This window comes from Strix aluco, chromosome 1 (assembly GCF_031877795.1).
Source record: "Strix aluco isolate bStrAlu1 chromosome 1, bStrAlu1.hap1, whole genome shotgun sequence".
NCBI classification, from domain to species: Eukaryota; Metazoa; Chordata; class Aves; order Strigiformes; family Strigidae; genus Strix; species Strix aluco.
The window spans coordinates 4,790,267-4,804,964 of record NC_133931.1 but is presented as its reverse complement, the minus strand read 5'-3'; the positions used below and the strand labels follow the sequence as shown (position 1 = coordinate 4,804,964).

At 38.1% G+C, this 14,698-nt stretch overlaps 1 protein-coding gene across 3 annotated transcripts in view; it reads right to left on the bottom strand.

Moving 5' to 3' along the window:
• The window catches only part of TRAPPC9 (trafficking protein particle complex subunit 9), a 536,307-nt gene that overhangs the window by 340,934 nt on the left and 180,675 nt on the right, over positions 1-14,698 (bottom strand). For all 3 annotated transcript variants that reach the window (XM_074833224.1, XM_074833277.1, XM_074833369.1), the window contains one exon: positions 542-684. In XM_074833224.1, coding sequence (XP_074689325.1) covers positions 542-684 — 143 coding nt within the window. The remainder of the gene's footprint in view (positions 1-541; positions 685-14,698) is intronic.

Here is a 14,698-nt window from a genome sequence, read left to right as displayed (position 1 = left end):
AACACAAAACAATGTAATGCAGAACACACCACAACAACAAAGAAATACAGAAAGAAGTCCTCAAATTTTACAATGAAGAGGAGATATCCTGTCCCTCGTAAAATAAACCATCATGAAAAAATTCTTGAATCTCAGAAACTGTCCAATGCACAAGGACTGCTTTAATCATAGTCTGCAGTTGAAGGAGGCTAAACTCCTAAATGAAGAATTTTGAAAATTTGTTCATATAATTCTTCACCTACATGTTGCTGATGATATTGAAATTTTCCAGCATGGTCTTTAAGTTATAGCCAGTATAACAATCACAGAATCACAGAATCATTCAGGTTGGAAAAGACCCTTGGGATCATTGAGTCCAACCATCAGCCTGACTCTACAAAGTTCTCCCCTACACCATATCCCCCAACATCTCATCTAAACGACCCTTAAACACACCCAGGGACGGTGACTCCACCCCCTCCCTGGGCAGCCTATTCCACTGTCTGACAATAATACAACAGAGACATTAAGTCAAATATACAAGAGTCAAAACAAGGCTTACCTTGTTGCTGGAAGGGTACTGACACGTGTAAAGAAAACAGATGGCTCTACTTCTATGTGAAGGCCTAGCGAAAGGTTCCGGTAATATCCTTCAACATGTCCTGGTCCACCAGAGTACTTAAAATTCAAAATGGCTTCCAGTGTCTAGAGAAATAAAAGTAAATTACTTATTAGCTATGTTTCATTACTGTGCATTTCACAGGTTCAATTAAATTAGACCATAGAAGTGATTTACCAACAAAGTTTCTTTGCCCTCAAGAATTTGTTTTCCTAACCCATCCCTTCTATTATCTCATGAAAAAAGGCAATTTAACAAATAACTGCATCTTAGGTAAACAGTTGCGCTTTTTTTCCCTGATTCTTTCAAAAACTAGAGTACGGAACAAAGTCAGCTGGACTTCCCTTTACATAATTCCTCTCCATACCACATTTAACATAGAAGAATGAAGAGTTTATTTTTGCTTAGAAGAGTTTAGGGTTTATTAAATTATATGCTCTTTTATACTCTTGAAAAATATTCACCACATCATTACCTTCATAAGCAAATGGAAAACCTTAAAAGTTTTTGAGTGTGGACAGATAAAGATTATACAAATCTAAAAGCATCTGGTCTCTCAACAAGTCCCTGTAAACATACGGTCATCTCCATTAACTAACAGCTCTAAGGAAAAATCTAGGGATTTTCTAAATACAAAAAAAACATTTATATTTGTTACCATTCTATTTCTAAGTCTGGCTAAAGGAGCAGAAACATGGATACAATCAATTTTTTAAAATAACCACAATCAGTGATTTAAATACCAAAATCAAGAGTTCAATATTTTGCTGCACGTGTACACTTAAAAGTTTTGCCTATTTGCAGCTTGTTTTTAAGTAAAGTGGCTAATTCCAATTCTTAATTTAGTTTCATTAAAATTCATGAGAGTCACCTTATAATACAAATAAAAACCTTCACTGGGCACTCTGGACATACCCATCTACTCTATTTATGTCAATTCCTAATTTGTAGTTAATGAACTCAAGTTTATGTTATGTCAGGAGAACTAATCAATATTAAATACAAAAATAAAAAAGCACAAACCCATTCAAAACATACTTCTTTCTAATTAACCAGCTGGACCATTTAATAAAAATCAGAGCCAGACTCTCTAAGTACAAGGATCTGACATTCTTTACATCATAATGTGAGAATGGACTTCAATTTCAATTAGGAAATCTGTGAAAACTCTAGCTATGTACATTCCTATTATTGCTGTAATACTCACAGTATCCTGCTTGGGAAAGCTACTGTGGTATGGAACCATGGTTCATTCCACACAGGACCATGGCACAAAGCTGCTTTATTAAGCCCAGTCCCATATAATTACAGGTGAACATGTAATAAATGTTAGTTTGAAAGGTCACAGAACATTATCATTTCAGATGCAAACCCCTTTGTAACATCCTATACCAAATGAAAAACCTCCAGAAAAGAGGCTAAAAACTACAACCATTATGTGCCATTGATGAGCAGGAGAGTTTAAGAGCATCATCACAATCTTGGTCCCTGTTGTAGTGAGGAATTTGTCAAAGAAAACTTGTTCGTGACCCTGTGTGTGTCTCACACTCCATGCTAGAGAACAAGAAAAACAAAACCTAACTGTCTTCTATTAATCTAGACACAGAAGGACATCTCTTCTCACACAAAATGTAAGATCTAACTGAGGACATATAATAGTGAGGACACAAGAGATTTTTAGTATCTCTTGAGAACCACAGTGAGGACACAAGAGATTTTTAGTATCTCTTGAGAACCACAGAACACCCAAACCTATATTCTTTCTCAGGCCATGATAATCTGCAGGGTTCCTAGGAATGTACACACACGCACAAAGATAAAGCATCAGGTAGACTTTACATCAAGATTGTAGATGTGTGTGTAGCAGGGGAGCATGACTGAAGGAAATAAATTTTTCAGGAGCCTTCAGGTCATCAGAGAAAGTTTTATTGCTTCGGATTCATATACTATGATCAGAATGTAAAAATAACCCAAATTCAATCTCCTTTAAACCCCTGTACACACACACGTACCGTGGAAAGGACTCCACATACAATATGAAAGATCTATTTTCTATCTCTAGGATAGAAAAAAAACCGAAACTACAGTTTCATAAATTTATACAGCTCCAATTTAAAACAATTTACCACTCTCTCCCACAGCACCTGCAGAGAAGAACAGTCCAAATGCTACAGCCCCCCATTTAAATAATGTTGTATACTTACTCCAGTGGCCTTGTCAAACCTACATAAATAAAAGACTGAGCTGCAGATTCTATTCATCTCTACAAATACCAATAGAATTTATTAGATTTCTGCAAACTGCATCACTGCAGACCAAAGAAGAAATGGCAGGGTGTCACTACAAACATAATTTTGCCTGCAGATGATCCTTAAAAAAGAAAAGGAAGGAAGGATGGAGTACACTGGCCTCTCAGGGCAGGCAGCCAGGAGAAGCAGCCTATTGTTAAGTGAACACATCTGGAATTCAGAATATCTATGGATGGGGATGGGGGGGAAACAATTCTTGTGTTTAAGCAGAGTTGCATTCTGGAAGTAAATCGTAAAAATATGGATAAATTGTTTAACCTATATGATGACTTCAGCTTGATAAATCTTTTACTATTTCATTGGCCTTTCCTTCTATTGATGAAGTAAAGGAAATGGAAGTGTTGCTGAGTCTAAGTTCCACATAACAAGATTCTTAAGCAACGCCACCAGATATTAATACCACCTACTATATTGACAAGAAATATTTTACAGATAAATCAAAAAATTACCATTTTGGTTTCTCTCATGCATTTTGTCCTCAAACATATTTTCTGCATAGAGCAGGTCCCAGGTTTATTTAAAAAAAAAAAAAACAAAACATTCTCTCCAATCTGCTCATGAACATCCTTCCCATATTCACTGGTAAAACAGAACTAAAAGCAAAATTAGAAAAGAACGGCTCCTTGAATAACAGTATGTCATTAACGAAAAGCAAAACTTTTGGCATTAAAATTTCCTAACTGAATGACAACAGTTGGTACTCTTCTGCCAATCCCTCACTAATAACAGTCTGAACAGCAGTACCTTTCATATACTGATTTTTAATTGCCCGTTCAAACAGTTATAATCTACAACTCAGATCAATTATTTCTATTGAACTACTACTATAGTACTTCCTACCCAGAAGCAGAGAGTAAAATCTAAAGAGAATTTCCATATAATTCTACAGTATATTGGTACTTACCCAGAAGCTAGAACATTACTGCTTGAGAACAAAACTCCCCAAAACAGCTAATGAAAGAAACAAGAAACATATACATGAAGGGGGAAAGAGCAGTGATGACGGGGATTTCTTGTGCTGGGAAGTTAAATATGGTGCTCAATCCTTTCTGTATGCTTGTTCTCAAGTAAGGGGGTTGCCTGACTACCAGAGTCAAGAAGCTTTATCCCAAAAATTGTTCAAAGTTATATGTAGTAAAGAAGATTATTTTAGCTCAAAAAATTGGCTTAGACCACAAGTATGTTAAGGTAACTATAACTAAAGGATGTAAGAATCCACCTGCAGAGGTGTAACCATTATATGCTGTATGTAAAGGAAAATAAACATTCCATAGAAGAACACAAAATATTAGCCTAATTTAATATTAGCAACTCTAATAATTAGACTGGCTTTTTAAGAAAAAAAAATCCTTCAAGATATGAAAATCATTAGAAGAGTCTATTTCTTTTAAAAAACAGGAATAATTACTGAACAGCAACATTAGATGTAATCAACAAAGAAACTGCCAACAATGAGAATGATATACACAGCAGGTGAATTAGTAGTCAGGAAACTCAAATTCATAGTGATATATTATTAATGAGTAAACAACCAATAAAACATTCATATGCTTTCGTCCTGACTGCTGAAAAATACTTTTATGCATCTTTGTTTGTAAACTTTACAAAGTCAGAAACGGTTCAGACCAGGAGCTCCTGGGTTTAATTCTTACATCATCTATCTTGCTTAGCAGATTTGTTTCTTTATTCTTTGTTTCTTTATTCCTTAAGCAATTTTACTAGCAATAGCAATAACTCTGACTTTATCCCTGTGCATATCTTGCTACTGGAAGAACCAGAAGATTCTGTTTTATAGTATTTCTTCTTACAGTATCACATCACCACACATACTGCATTTTGTGTTTCAGGTAGCAAAGCAAGATGTTGTCCTCAAAGTTTTTCCAAACTGGAACATCAATTTTTGAAATGTTGATTATCAGTGTTTTCCATAATTAATTTAACAAATCATACTTTGTAAGAAAGGCTCACATACACTGCACTTTCAAGCCTTTTTTAAATTTCCTTAATATAGTAAAAATGACACTAAGTAGATCTCAACATTTAATACAAGATGAAATGCCAGTACTTAGCTACAGGCAGTTTGCTCCTGAGACTCTGCAGATACTGACTGCAATAACTGTGAAGAAATACCAGAATGTACCATTGCAGGCTCTCCATTAAGATATAACATTTTTAAAAAAAAAAAAAAAAAAAGCAGCAAAGCAGCAGCATGACCAGACTAAAAATATACATAAAATCAGACTAAAATCTTTCCATTTTAGTTTCTGAACTGCTTAAAGAAAACAATTCTTACTAATAAGTATTATTTCCCATGGGATTAGAGCTGGAAATTTGAAAAAGAACTTATTCTAGGTATGTAATCTCCAAATACGCCTTCCTTTAAAAAAAAAATTACTTGTCTAACAGTAAACCTGTTTTCTTACCAAATTCCATTATGCTCCTGATCTGCTTCTCATGCAAATTAGCATTAGCAGGACATGCTCCATGCATTCATGAGTGTTTAGCCATTCTTTCTGACTTTTAGCCCCTTTTCTCATTGGATGCCTTTTTTTTCTGGTTTGTTTGGGTGGTTTGTTTTTCCTTAAGCAGACTATAAACCCCAATTTTGTTAAATTCTGCCTCCCTCCTTTTTTCGTCTCCTTCTCTGACCATTCCACTTCCATATTCAACTCTGATGGGCAATCAGTGATATTCATCAGTAATAAAGAGAAAAAAAAATGTACTAGATCATCCGGTCCATCTCGCAGAAGGCACCAGAGAATCACTCTACAAAATTAATCTCTCAATTTCTTTCTGGGTGCCATGCTTAAATTCTTTTAAGAGCTTTGAGGACTGTGTAAATAAATCACTGATCAGGAATTTCAGCTGCCTAACTGCAACTAATTAAATTATCCGGCAGTAACAAAGAGAAAGTGAGTTTCTCAAATTAACCACACTCTTTTCAACAGCAGCAGGTAACCCTGGCAATAAATACGCTGGTAACAACAGCACAGAGATGGCCAGCTGCAAGCGTGCTCTGAGTGCCAGCACTGATGACACAGACAGTGTCCCACAGCCTCACCCACTCCGTGGGGGCAGTGACGCTGAGCTGGTGGCATCTCCAAGCCTCTGCCCTTCCACAGCTTCCTCGCTGCTTCTGGGACAGGAGGCCGAGCTCTCCTCAGGGCTGTGGTGCTCGCACAGCCCCACAGGGCCTCCATGATGTTTCAGGCTGCAGACCACAGTTCCAAAAGGTGCATTCAAGCCCTCTTCTGCTCCTTGCTGCCTCAGGCCAGACCCACTGGCTCACCTTCATTCATGCTGAGAAGCCATGGGGTTTATCCCCATCTGCACAGCACACAGTTATCAGGGAGCGAGGTAGGTTTTTTTCACCTAGTCAGAGCAAATGTTCTATCCTTCCTTCTATATGTGGCTCCACAACTCAATTTCCCATCTTTACTATCAGAATTACCTGGCCTAAGCATTACTGGACTAAACCCAAAAAGGTCCAGTCTTGGAGACTGCAAGCTTTTGAATCCAAGAACATGGGATATGCTGCTCCAGCAACACGGTTCATACAGAAATGTATGAACTGAACACAGCTGAACCTTTTTTCAGGGGAAGACCAGAATGTGAGCACTGGGAGGGAAATGGAGATCCCTGCATAGCTGAAGCCAAGGAAGATAAGACTCAAATACATCAAGCTTCTAGTCCTTGGACTGATTTGTGAATGCAAAAACTATGTTTAGAGTTGATCTCATGAAAAAATTCTGTCCTGGCATTTAGAAATGCACACATCTCTGCCTATGTATTCATTTGGCTATCAAAATTAATTCAGATTAGCACTTTCTTGAGTCTTAATTTACAGAGTCTACCACAAGACAAATATTTGTGATTTTTCACTTCTTTCTCCCACCAGTGAGCCTACAGTCCATGATTCTACAGGGTAACCTGACAAAGGATAAAGTCTGTATAAAAATCAGGCTTGAAGGATAAAGTCTGTATAAAAAAAAATGAGGCTTAACAGCAGTGTCGGGAAAAGCAACAGGTGCCCTTATGTACATAAGCTGAATATCCTCCTGCCCACTTGTTCTCAGGAGGATAAAAGAAAAAAAAACACACACCCCCACACCACTAAAGAGGAAAAGCAGAGAAACTGCTGACTAGTTAGAGACTCTATAATTCTCCTTGGGAGGACAAAAATCTCCAATCTAATAGAAAAAAAACTCCAGCTAAATGTCAGTAGCATTGAATTTTTATTACTCCCTGTTGATGAGAGTTAAGCAAAGAACAGCATTACTAAAACCGAATGCTCTCATGACATATTTTATACTTTCTGATACACACATGTTTCTCAGCATTGTGGCTGCCCCCTCCCTGGAAGTGTTCAAGGCCAGGTTGGACAGGTCTGGAGCACAGGTGTGATGGGGAGCGGCTGAGGGAACTGGGGGGGTTTAGTCTGGAGAAGAGGAAGCTGAGGGGAGACCTCATGGCCCTCTGCAACTACCTGAAAGGAGGGTGCAGAGAGCTGGGGATGAGTCTCTTTAACCAAGTAATAAGCGATAGGACAAGAGGGAATGGCCTCAAGCTGTGCCAGTGCAGGGTTAGACTGGCTCTTAGGAAGTATTTCTTTGCAGAAGGGGTTGTTGGGCATTGGAATGGGCTGCCCAGGGAGGTGGTGGAGTCCCCACCCCTGGAGGGGCTTAAGAGTCACGTTGACACAGCACTGAGGGATCTGATGGAGTTGAGAACAGTCAGTGTGAGGTTAATGGTTGGACTAGATGATCTTCAAGGTCTTTTCCAACTTAAATGATTCTGTGGAGTGGAAGGTATCCCTCCCATGGCAGGGGGGTTGGAACTAGATGGTCTTTAAGGTCCTTTCCAAACCAAACCATTCTATGATGACTCTTTGGACCAGTCTCTTACTGCAAAACTAAGACCTCAGGGACTTGGATCCTGACATCTTCAAAGCTTCTTCCATGCAGGAATTCCCATCATTTCCTCAAATACTTAGAACTTCCTTGACTTGAAATAGTGGTATTGAAAGGACATTTGGGAGGAGAAGTGGAGTACATCATTTGTGATAACAGGAGCACCAAGCCTTTACCTCACAAGGTTTATTTCAAGCTGAGTATTATTTCAAAATGGAAAATAAATTAGTCCTCCCTGATGTCTTTAGTATCTGACACAAATCTTAGACAGCCCAAGAAAGGTCCACAATAAGAAATGAAGATCAGAAGTGGAATACATGAACAACCATATAAGAAATACGAACCACATCATGGATCATGAAAAGTACATTATATAATAAATTGAATTTTTAAATGAAAATAATTGATGGAATGAGTGTACAGTGATAACATGCAACTTTGCAGAAAGAGATCTATTCATTGCTCTCTCTCTCACTGGAGAATATTAGTATTTTCACATGCAGCTAACCTGTCTGATTTTCTGATACACAAAATCAATCTCAGGAAATCCCAAGCACAAATACAGGCTGGGCAATGAGTGGATTGAGAACAGCCCTGTGGAGAATGACTTGGGGATATCAATGAATGGAAAACTATGAGCCAGCAACGTGCACTCGCAGTCCAGAAAGCCAACTGTATCCTGGGCTGCATCGAGCAAAGTGTGGCCAGCAGGCCGAGGGAGGGGATTCTCCCCCTCTGCTCTGCTCTCGTGAGACACCCCCTGCAGTGCTGTGTCCAGCTCTGGGGGCACCAACATCAGAAGGACATGGACCTGCTCAGGTGGGTCCAGAGGAGGCCACAAAGATGCTCAGGGGGCTGGAGCACCTCCCCTGTGAGGACAGGCTGAGAGAGTTGGGGGTGTTCAGCTGGAGAAGAAAAGGCTCCAGGGAGACCTTAGAGCAGCCTCCCAGGACTTAAAGGGGCTACAGGAAAGATGGGGAGGGACTCTCTATCATAAGTGTAGGGATAGGAGGAAGGGTAACAGTTTTAAACTGAAAGAGGGTAGATTTAGATTAGATATAAGGAAGACATTATTTGCTGTGAGGGTGGTGAGGCCCTGGCACAGGTTGCCCAGAGAAGCTGTGGCTGCCCCCTCCCTGGCAGTGTTCAAGGCCAGGTTGGACGGGGCTTTGAGCAACCTGGTCTAGTGGAAGGTGTCCCTGCCCATGGCAGGGGGGTTGGGACTAGATGGTCTTTAAGGTCCCTTCCAACCCAAATCATTCTATGATTCTGTGAAAATATAGTTTAGGTTTCCTGCATTTCTATATATATATATATATATATATCTATATCTATCTATATATCTTTTTTTTTCTTTTTTTAGCTAAAAAATAAAGTGTGTACTTTTAGGGAGAAATTAAACAGCCAAGAAAGGACAGAAGGTACCTATACATTTCTCTGAATGCAAACTATGACGCAAATCTAAATCTACTGGGATACTTAATTGATTGAGGTAGAATTCCTAATTTTCCCCAACTAGGAAAAGGAGACTCTCCCAGTAGATATTGTTCCTTAAAGCACCAAGTAGTATAGTAAGTGATAGCAAGAACCCTGATACATGCATTATAAAAAGGATATGCATATGTAATCATCTTGTAGTGCATATGTAATCATCCTCTAGGACTGAACTGCGGCAAGCGATCTCCATACTAATTTTTCTCCTCTGTATTCCATTAAAAATATATATGGCAACTACAAAAGCTATGATAAAATTCTTAACAACTGGTTAAGCAATGAAATATATTGTGCCACTGCAGTAAATCAGACCTTTTTATGTACAAATACAAACAAAGCCCACATCGTTATTCCTGTTAAACAACTTCATCAGTCTAAAGCAAAATTAAACATAATTTTTAGCACATGTGTTAATCAGGTGAATTTACACAACCAGTCTATTGAACAAGGTGCCTGTTGTGTTCATGCTCTAGTGCAGTTTTACTCAAGTACACCTACAGCATACACACTGACTTTCAGTAGCAATTTTTGCAGTACACCGATGTTTATCTAGCCCGTCCATCTACATTTATGTCTAGTTAAGCCCCTGAACAATGAAACTGCTGCATCCCTTTGTAAAAATAGCACAATGGCGATGACAAGTAGCTGAAGCTAAATATAGCTCCTGCAGGCATATGCTGGGAATTAAATAGTACATTTTACCCCTCCCCAGTCCTAAATCAGTAAGCTTCAACACGGAATCTCTAGTGAATATACACAGGAGCTCAATAAATCCCCCTTAAGCTTACAAGGCATATTCTGAATCTGTGCTAGCTAAAAATAGCCGTGTTTATAATGAGAATGGAGATGTGAGCAGAATAATATTAAGTTTAAAGGCAGGCATGCTATAGTCATTCCGCATTAACGAATAGGGTGAATCAAAGGTCATTCCAACAAACAAATATACAGATCAACAGATAAAATACAATACACAGCAATCCTTTACCAAAGAGTATTTATCTCACATCAGACCATGCACTTTCTAATTGCCTACTGCAGTCACACATTCACAAGTTATTCCGTGTGAATTTTTTAGCTAGAACACAAATTGTTACTTCCAAAAGACAGGAGAAAGAGGAGTATACAGCATTATTCCTCTGGACAGTATTGTCTCCTGGAGTTCAATTCCCCTCTGGAAATATTCAGGAAATACAATACATAATTCTTCTTGTAATATTAATCACAGAATTCTGCTTTCTTTAATTAAAGGCAAATTGCATCCAGGCCTCCAGGGCAGTACTACTGCAGATGAATGCCCAAATGGCTGATACATGTTCTTAACTGCCTCAAAGGTTTTACCTGCTTCAACTTAGATATGAGCACTGCTGACTGCAGCTATGACAAAATCTCATTCTTGGCTGAGATACAGATAAGACATTAAAAATAATTTAAATACAAGTAACTTGTATGTGGAACATTACCATCGAGAGTTTTCTGTCTACTGACTCTAAACTGCAGAACCTCTTAGAAAAACGTGGGCTAGGAAATTATTCAGCCCTGCTTTCTGTTCTCAGAGGACTTGAAGGAATGGAGGAGCAAGTGATCACACATGTTCCTGAGTAACTTCTCTGGTTCTGAAATCCTGCCCTGATTCTCAAGTAGAAAGGTACAAAAAGAGAGTAAATGCGGGGATAGATGTTGATGAACAAATCACACACACACATACACCCTTCAAAAGGGAAACTTCTCTATGTGGACACCAACAACTCAGTCTGGTTCTCCCAACAATGGCTATGTAACACGTTGCTTGCTGTTGAAGAAGCATCACTGCACGTATTTCCTCACTGAAACCTGTTCATTACACCCTGTAGCAGGGTCCCCAAAAGCAAAGGCCCAAGACGCTGGCAGGTATCTTTTCACTGAAAGAACACATCCATGAGAGGTGGATAAAACAAACTCTTGGGCGTAACAGTGCAAAGTACATGTATCCAGCATAAACCCCCCACATGCTATGAAATCATAAATAACAAGATAGTCTAAAAACAGTCACAACCCCAGAAAGAACATCAGCAAAAGAATAGAAACAAGTGCTGCCCAAGCAACTCCCCAGTTAAGAATGACAAATCTGATCAATGTTGCTACTCATCCACAAGCAGGTTGTCTCTCACATTTGCGAGAGTGAGCACACTGCTTTTTTTAATTGCCCTCTGCCACATCTTGCTACTGCAGACTCAGCAACCAAGTATTATCTTTCAGTATATATTTTGAGTTAAGTAAATGAGAATTTCAGAAAGTTGTGTGACACTGCTGAAGTTTGCAAGTGTGAGTGCAAGTTTTCTTCTCCAATCCTCCTACCCAGGAAGAGAATCAAAGCAACACCACCAAGCCTGGATAGGCTCATATGCAACAGCCTGAAGTCTCTGGGTAACACAGTGAAGTTACTGAGTTTCATTTTTTCATGACAAACACTCTACACTGTTTCACACTTTCTCAACACTAGCCCATCACTCCTCTGTTCCCTTCTACCCTGTCCTTTGTGAGAAAAAGGTATGACTGCACACAAAGTGGGGTAAACACAGAAGAAATTTTTTGTTTTGCTCTCTATTCCTTTACTTTCTGTTATTCCTAATATTCTGTTTGCCTTTTGTATTGCTACTACAAATTAAACTAACATCTTCGTAGAATGTCTCGTACCTCCAAGATCTCTATCCTTAACTGCAACGGTTAATTCAGAGCCCATTGCTGTGTATTTGGTTTTAAGACTGCATTTTCTTCATGGGCATTACTTTACAATGCACATGTGGATCAATGTTGATCTTCATCTCAAATCTTAACAACCCACTATCACAAGATAACTCTTAAAAAGTGGTTTTCATATATGCTACCCTTAATAAACTTTGATACAATCCTAATCACTTTAATATCCAGATGCTTTAAGAGCTTGCTCAGGCACAACACAAATCCCTACGAATTAGGCTGGAGACCACCTTGCAGTGACTAAACAGGCCATTTTTCCTGCCTTTAACCAGCTCCTGACTCATGATGAGACCTCCACTTTTATCTCACAGCATATTTGTTTCTCTCAAGCAGCCTTTTGTGAGTCTTTCTGGGAGCGTTTTAGGAATCAAGTAAGCAGTATCAATGATTTTCCCTTTGTTCACAAGCTCAAGATATGCTTCAAAGAATTCTGGCAGATTTTCTTACTGTGACTGCCCTTCATAAAAAAATATTCAAGTATCCCAACAGAAATACCTTACTATTATTAACTCTGCTGTTACATTTCTGGTTTTAATATATTTACCAAACATAAGTGTAAAGTAATTGTATTAGTTACTCTGCTTCCCCAATGGCAATTGAACAATTAACTTTTCGAAGTTTATAAACTTTTATAACACCAGATAATATGAAGATTATACCCCAGACAAAGAATGAACAGTTGCATGCATTCCCCTACGGGCATATGGTCTGACACAGGTCCAAGACCATCACCATTACCCAAGTAAGCAAAATTTAGAGTTTCTATTTTACAGCACACAAATCCATCCCATACAAAAGGCACACAAAAAGTGCAAAGGGTTTCCCGAGGATCTCAAATCCATTTACTGTTCAAAATTCTATCCCGAAGAAGCCAGTTCCATCCACTACTCATATACTTTTTATTCATGGTATTTCTGTACTGTTCTCTAAACAAAAATTATACCCACAATCTCAAAAGATAAAACAAATCCTCCTCTGCAACAGCTGAAGTACCTTAGAAAGAAATAATCCACCAGCAAATCAGAAAAAAATCTACTATAAAACATAAAAGATCCTTGAAACTGAGTGATCAGATTTTTCCATGAGAGCTTTTTGGTATTCTTGTGTTAAACAATTCTCTTTTTTTTCAGGAATTCTTGTGATGAGGAGGGATAAGCCCAATTAAGTGATTGTTCAAAAGTAGGAGCAAGTGAAGAAAGAGGTTTTAAAACAGGAATGCTTGAAAAACTTAAATCAATAGATCTGTTTATTCAGCATAGCCATTAACATATAAATATGGAAGACTGAGTACTTCAGATTTTTCAGCTGCTACTTGGGTTGGAAATAGAGGCTCTAGTAGCACAATCATTTTCAACATCAGTAAAGTTATTGAGCTAAAAATATCACTGATTTAATGAGTTTTATGTGGAATGAATATTGCAAATTCCTACTCCTTAATACGATGATAAAAACTAACAGAATAAAAAAAACAGTGAAATTAGTTTTCAGGGATTAATGCTTCAGAAATTAAATTTGTCCTATAATTTCACTAGAAATCAGGTCCTAGAGTTGCAGAACAGTGATGCTTTCCATTCTAATGTATCTTCTTTCTTTCACTGGGCGTGCTATCTGAAAGCTAATATGCCAAGCAACCAAGCATTCAATCACATTATTAAAACATACAGTTCTCTTAATAAACTCAGTACGTGTGATTTCCTCAAATGTTTTTCCTCAATATAGGGAATTTGGACTGAGCTCTTCAGTAAACACAAGATGATAATTGCAGATATGAATCAGAACTAGAGATGACACTAAAATTCATTTCCTCTCTTCACTGATCCCATTTTGCCGTAATTCAGCCAGGTAAACATGGTCCATGCCAGCGAGCTCTGGCACCATTGCCTGCTCTAAGTCCCACCTGCACCACAGATTCCTGAAGACTGAGAATACACTTTAAATCTGGTTTCTAAGCATGATCTCACAATTCAGACAATACTCAGACCATTATTGGTTTTGAGCTGTGACTACTTACACATCTATATTCTTCACATAGATCAATTATGCTCTAAAGTTTACAGAACATCATACAGAAATAACATTTAAAAAAAGGCTTAATGTATGTTGTTACTTTTGGGGCTTCCTCCTCCAACAAAATACATCCTCAAAAGTAACTGGAGATTATCATTAGGTCCAGTAACACATCATTAACAAGAGAATTAATGAGTGGATTCAGAGATCTTTTCCTGAAGGAAACATGACAAATCTAATTCCAGAATCTAAGTTGTAAAACCATCATACGCTAATAAATCAGAACTGTCCACTTTCTAACAAATGGAACAGAAAATCTTTCTGTGTGAATAGAAAACTGTCAGTCTCTTATCCCTCCCTTTTTTCTCTGAGACACTCAAGAACATTAAACATATTCCCCCATCTTCCAACAACTGTTTACACATAAATAAAAATTCAGCAAAAACCACTTTCTCATGTGACCACTTCACTCTCTAGGGATCCCTAGTGGTGTACTGACCTAAACAAATTCTTAAATTTAAAAGATTTTGCAAAATATGTATATACACATTTTATACATAAATACAAACATATAAATATTATAGATCAACAGACAGATAGACAGACAGATGTAAGTTACTGGTGCCTGATATTTAAATCACTGT